Source organism: Callionymus lyra, chromosome 15 (genome assembly GCF_982586985.1).
Source record: "Callionymus lyra chromosome 15, fCalLyr1.hap1.1, whole genome shotgun sequence".
Taxonomy (NCBI): domain Eukaryota; kingdom Metazoa; phylum Chordata; class Actinopteri; order Syngnathiformes; family Callionymidae; genus Callionymus; species Callionymus lyra.
The window spans coordinates 16,801,211-16,808,363 of NC_141832.1; the positions used below are offsets into that span (position 1 = coordinate 16,801,211).

The 7,153-nt window shown below is 32.8% G+C and overlaps 2 protein-coding genes across 2 annotated transcripts in view; both read right to left on the reverse strand.

The window, feature by feature from the left end:
- Positions 1-7,153, reverse strand: part of cyth1a (cytohesin 1a) — a 282,462-nt gene that overhangs the window by 89,081 nt on the left and 186,228 nt on the right. The window lies entirely within an intron of this gene.
- On the reverse strand, positions 302-4,064 carry syngr2a (synaptogyrin 2a). Its single transcript, XM_087809168.1, has 4 exons — positions 3,843-4,064; positions 2,164-2,401; positions 1,952-2,088; positions 302-1,307 (listed from the first exon to the last, which is right to left on the reverse strand). The coding sequence occupies exons 1-4, from the start codon at positions 3,939-3,941 to the stop codon at positions 1,110-1,112; spliced, it is 672 nt and encodes a 223-aa protein (XP_087665294.1). The 5' UTR covers positions 3,942-4,064; the 3' UTR covers positions 302-1,109.

Here is a 7,153-nt window from a genome sequence, read left to right on the forward strand (position 1 = left end):
CGCCACCTACTGATATAAAATATATTTTATTAAAACTTTAGATAAAGATAACATGTTTCTAGCTCAGCATAGGCTGCGAAAAGTGAATTTCCTTAAACTTGGGATTTCATTGCAGTTTCGTTCAAGACTTTCATGTGTTAAATATGATCCGTTTTTTGTCCCGACTATCAAGACTAGTTGCGTCGAGTGAGCACTTGCAGCAGCTTCAACATATTGACTTTATCATTCAAATATTTACCAAGGGAGCAGGTGGCGGTTCAGGATCCTGCTGATGGCCTTCAAGAAGGATACAAGTCAAGAGTCAGGAACCAGCTTTTTTTTTTTATTTGGCAAACATTGTGTGGCACACAATACTGCACACAGCACTTTGGGGGGGAAATCAACAAGAAGCTTGTAATGTTTTTTTAGCGCGAACAGAAGGAAGTGGCACGATCGCTGCCGAGGTTGTAGGAATGGAGACTTAAATAAAGAATTAAGGCACGTAAGACAGAGGTTTTTACTTTCCTAACAGAAGATCCTTTCAGAACCACAGTTCAAAAACATAATTAAAAGAACACAAAAATTAAAAGCAAATTCTCAGTGCACACTAGCTAATCTTTTGAAGTTTACAGAATAAACTTTCCAGTAGAACTTAAGATACTTAAATATGTGAAGTACTTTATGATAATTTGAATCCATGAAACATTTACAATGACATTCTTCGATACGCCTGCTTCAGGAAGTTCCTGGTAAAATATTTCTAAATTGTTTCTGGTGAGTGTAACGAAAGTGAAAAGAATAACAAATGTGCAGGATTAAATTAATCAACAACAAAAAAAAAGAAAAACAGGTTTAAACTATTGATCAAAATGTTTCCAAATCCACTGATCTTGGCACTCGGATGTTCTGCTAAAAATATCAGAATATCAAATCCTTCTGACGACCAATCAAAAATCTTTCCAACCCGACCACTCGCTGTAGTATGAAAAGCGAAAGCACAGCATACAACTTCTCAAAAACACATCAGTGCACACAGGTTTTTTTTTTAACAAACGCCTCCAGCAGGAAAGAAACCTGGAGTGGAGAGAAGAGTCCAAACACTTTGGCACAGGTGGCAAGCGTCAGTTTTGTCAGTAGGTGGGCGGCTGGTAATCCCCGGGCTGCTCCTGACTCTGGTTGAAGGGGGACTGCTGGTAACCGGAGGGCGCTCCGGCAAACTGTCCCGGCGGGAATGGTGCTGGCGGGTCGGTGGCCGGGTCTCTGTACTCCAGGTCAAAGTCGCTGACGCCCTGACTGTAGCGCATGTACGCCAGGTAAGTCAGGATACCCTGAATGAAGCAGGAAGCAAAATATAAACATGAAACTTTTGCTGCTAAAATATGTCTGGATTTATAGGGGTTACGCCTCAAACGAAAACAAGCTATGCTGTGGTGTGTCGGGGTGGGAATGTGTCCGAGAGGAGTGTCAACAGGTTGGACAGGTTGATCACAAAGGCTGGTTCTGTGGTTGAAGCTGGACTCACTGGTGACAGTTACTGAGAGGAGATCACTGGACAAACTACTGTCCATCATGGATGATGACAGTCATCCTCTGAACACTGTCAGAAGCAGATGGAGCACGAATGCTCCTACCATGATGCAACACTAATAGACTCAAGGACTCATTCATTCCTCGTCTGTCCTTTTAAAATGTATTTGTTTATTGTCCTCTGCTCCAAAACAGCCTTTAAAATGTGTGAAGAAATATTGTCAAGTGTGAATGACAACCAGATATTATTTGTGTTTGATAGTAAAAGTTTTATTCAAGTAATGAAAGTCGGACATCTTTGGAACTCTGGTGAAAGTTAAAAATCACAATTTGAGCATTGTTTTAGTTCAATGGTTACCTCTGCATTAATGTTAATAACTACAGTATTATCATACAAAATTAATATTGTATCTGAGAATCAATCAAAAAAACAAAAAAAACTCACCCACGAAAAAGTGGAAAAGAAGGAGAAGGCGATGACGGCCCGGGCGGCATCACCATTGAGAGAAGAACTGTCCTGTGTTTTGGACCATTGGTTGGTGAGAAGACAGAAGCAGACGAACCACAGAAAAGTCCAAACCCCTGCAAGCACAAGATGTTCTTCTTTACTGTCAAGAACGACTGTAACATGAACAGCAGGAGGAGGAAGCAGCTCACCTGAGAAGCCCAAATCTGCAGTTACGATGTATTTCCGCTCTTTGGCGTTGCTGATCTGAGGGAAGTAGGCGTCCAACAGGAGGAAGATAATGCACCCCAAGAAGGCCAGGACTCCGACCCCCACGCCGTAGCTACAAGCGCTGTCGTTCACATTGAACATGCACTTTAAGTCGGACCCAGTTGAGTCGTTGGTGTAGCCTTCCCCGGTTATGGTTGCAAAAACCACAATGGCGAAGATCTGCAAAAAACACATTTAAATTAAACATTAATACACTGTTAAAGAGGGCATTTAAGCCCAATAGAAGGACAAAAACTAAAAAAAAGGAAGAAATAATATGTTTAAAAAATAAAAACATTAAATGCAAAATTGGTTGTGTACCATAAAATAAATATCTTATTTAATATAAATTAAATTTTAAATACAAAATGAAAGCACTATATTTTCAAAAAATGAAACCCATAAAAAGTAAAAAAAATAAAAGAAAGAAAAGATAAGGGAAAAAAACATCAAACAAAGAATTTAAGTTACATGTAGAGTCAAACTACTTAGAATTAAAATGATCTGAAATCCATCAAAAAACATTTCTACATGTTCAGATTGTCATATTCTTTTGACCACATAGATGGAGCCAAAGGGCCATATGAGGGCCCTTAGGTCTGCTTTAAGATGCAACTGTTTAGATCAGATCCAAGTATCCTATTACCAAAATTTACATCCAACAACTTGACTGTCATTTTTTTTTTATCTACACACAAATTAGAATTAATCTAAACAACCTTTATTTAGTAGATAGTGACTTAAAATCAACCATAAAGGTGTTCTTGTCAGTGTTTTATTAAATATAAATATATTATTTACTCTTTCACATGTAAAATTATCACTATTATTATTATCTAAATATATTTATACACAACTCTTCTTATGTATGATTTTGAAACATGGTTGACTCACTCAAGACTTAACAGGAGTGAAAAGTCGCCAATAAATGTTGACATCTTCAAGAACTGACTATTTTAATGACATGTTATGGTCGTTTGGTTACACAATAACAGAAAAAGACACATCACAACTTTCAGAAATAAAGTTTATGCCAAGTTGTTTGAGTCACAGTGTTTTAATGTAAATGTAGAGTTATTGTTTTATTGATTCAAGAGGCGAACATTTTCCTGGTATTTAACTTTAATGTTTTATTTTTGTAAGAAAATAAATAGATACTTGGTGGGAATGCTTGAAGATCTTAACATGTTAAAAAAAACAACATTTAACTGTATTTTCTAATACGAACTAAAGTTTAAAATAAACATTTAATTATTTTTTAAGATAACTTTCTAACTGTATTAAACCGATTATTGTAGTGACTTCAATATTTCCTTTCATTTAAACATTGGTTTAAAGCTTCAAATACAACTTTATAAAGTATTTAAGAGTGACATTGTAAACGCGTGTTGGTTTAGTGACACAGCACCGGATGTGCTAACCACTAGCTTCTACACTTCTACACCACAAAAACCACAATTTCATACGTCTATGCGCTTCGTTTTTGTTTCAACTTTAATCACCGTTTTATGACGTATTTTATCGATTCATTTGACCGGTTGTCGGCGCGGGTTATACTTTCAGAGTCAACTTTAAAGCCAAACAGCTGCTAAAGTTTGACATGCTAGCCGTGCTAACTCACCCAGCTGAGGAAGCGCAGGACCGTCAGCGGCTGCTTCACGAAACTCTCGGCGTCAAAAGCTCCTCCGGCTAACGTGGCCCCGAAAGCGCTGCCTTGCATTTTTGTTGTTATTCTTTTACTTAAAATTAAATAATAATAAAAAAAAATAAGAAGGAAAACGCGGAGTGACAAGTTAAGTTTTGTCCCCCCCCAAAAAAAGCTTCCTGAAAACTTCTGGAAGACCGCCCCCCTCTGTGATGCGTTCAAAGACACAACGTCAACAGAAGGTCTCGCGCTGGTCACGTTGTGTTTGTTCGGTGTTGTGTTCAAATACATGACTTAAGGGACAACATCGAAAACAATGCATTTTTCTTCTTTCTTTTTTTTTTTTAGATATTCACATGTTTTAAAAATTGCAGGATAAAAGAACGATTCGATTATTATTATATTATACTAACAATTAAAATATAAATGTTTTTGATATTTAATGTTTAATTGTTTAAAGAACCAGTCAAACAACTTAAGGTTCTTATTTTTCGCTTAACAAAAGTCGGTTAAACTAGACTTGAACAAACTTTTGTTCTGCGAAATAACATAACGCCGTTCAGACATGATATTTAAAAACTATTTCTAGTTGTTAAATTGTCATACCTTTGTACTTATAAATCATTTTATTATTCATTTTTTAAAAATTGTTCCAAACAATGAGCACCTAGGATGTTATCATGATCTTTTATTATTTTTAAACGTATGTACGAATTTTCATGACCTTAAATGGCAACACATTATTGTATTGAATTGTGTAAGTTCACTCGTGCAACCACCAGAGGTCAGTATAGTATCTACACTGGCGTTATTCTTATTGTCAGATGCACGTTTCAAATATAAATAAATAAATAATAAATATCCTGTCAGCATAATTTTTTTTATATGTTCCTTGAGCATTTAAACACCCGCAACCTTTTATATTTTTCTTATCATGTGTTTGCTTCTGGTTATTTCCCACGTAAGTCTGTCATCATCCATGTTAGAAACCATCATGTTAAAGTGACAATGTTTGTCTTAAACATCTTAAATATAATGTCAAATTACATACAATTACATTCTAATATTTTTAATTCATTTTTTTCATTATAAAATTGCTTCAAGTGTGGGTTTATTTTTCATCATCAAATGATCATACATATTATTATTATTATTATTATTATTAATAATAATAAAACTAACCAAAAAATGTTATTCCTATTCTTATTATCTCACCATATTATTATTATTATTATTATTATATTTGCACATTTTACAAAACTACCTATATATATATATATAATCAGAACATTTGTTCATAGTATATATACAAATGACCAAATCCCATCAAAAATTAATAAATGTTAGCCAGAAAATCTGCTATGAAGCAAAAAAACAAAACATAAAAAGTATTTCCTCACACGTTCAACATCCATGGAACGTAATTTGCATGGTACACATAACAACCACCTATTGAAATTACTGCAATTTTGACAAAAGCATGTCTTCCAGCTGGTGTTGTGTGACCAAGATTGTCTTGTTCTATAGAAATTCCATCCATCCTGGGGAGACTCACATGTAATTAAAAATATAAATGTATAGAAATATACAAAGTAAGGGCAATTGCACACTGAGTGGTATACTTGCTAGCTTATCACCATCTATCTATCTATCTATCTATCTATCTATCTATCTATCTATCTATCTATCTATCTATCTATCTATCTATCTATCTATCTATCTATCTATCTATCTATCTATCTATCTATCTATCTATCTATCTATCTATCTATCTATCTATCTATCTATCTATCTATCTATCTATCTATCTATCTATCTATCTATCTATCTATCTATCTATCTATCTATCTATCTATCTATCTATCTATCTATCTATCTATCTATCTATCTATCTATCTATCTATCTATCTATCTATCTATCTATCTATCTATCTATCTATCTATCTATCTATCTATCTATCTATCTATCTATCTATCTATCTATCTATCTATCTATCTATCTATCTATCTATCTATCTATCTATCTATCTATCTATCTATCTATCTATCTATCTATCTATCTATCTATCTATCTATCTATCTATCTATCTATCTATCTATCTATCTATCTATCTATCTATCTATCTATCTATCTATCTATCTATCTATCTATCTATCTATCTATCTATCTATCTATCTATCTATCTATCTATCTATCTATCTATCTATCTATCTATCTATCTATCTATCTATCTATCTATCTATCTATCTATCTATCTATCTATCTATCTATCTATCTATCTATCTATCTATCTATCTATCTATCTATCTATCTATCTATCTATCTATCTATCTATCTATCTATCTATCTATCTATCTATCTATCTATCTATCTATCTATCTATCTATCTATCTATCTATCTATCTATCTATCTATCTATCTATCTATCTATCTATCTATCTATCTATCTATCTATCTATCTATCTATCTATCTATCTATCTATCTATCTATCTATCTATCTATCTATCTATCTATCTATCTATCTATCTATCTATCTATCTATCTATCTATCTATCTATCTATCTATCTATCTATCTATCTATCTATCTATCTATCTATCTATCTATCTATCTATCTATCTATCTATCTATCTATCTATCTATCTATCTATCTATCTATCTATCTATCTATCTATCTATCTATCTATCTATCTATCTATCTATCTATCTATCTATCTATCTATCTATCTATCTATCTATCTATCTATCTATCTATCTATCTATCTATCTATCTATCTATCTATCTATCTATCTATCTATCTATCTATCTATCTATCTATCTATCTATCTATCTATCTATCTATCTATCTATCTATCTATCTATCTATCTATCTATCTATCTATCTATCTATCTATCTATCTATCTATCTATCTATCTATCTATCTATCTATCTATCTATCTATCTATCTATCTATCTATCTATCTATCTATCTATCTATCTATCTATCTATCTATCTATCTATCTATCTATCTATCTATCTATCTATCTATCTATCTATCTATCTATCTATCTATCTATCTATCTATCTATCTATCTATCTATCTATCTATCTATCTATCTATCTATCTATCTATCTATCTATCTATCTATCTATCTATCTATCTATCTATCTATCTATCTATCTATCTATCTATCTATCTATCTATCTATCTATCTATCTATCTATCTATCTATCTATCTATCTATCTATCTATCTATCTATCTATCTATCTATCTATCTATCTATCTATCTATCTATCTATCTA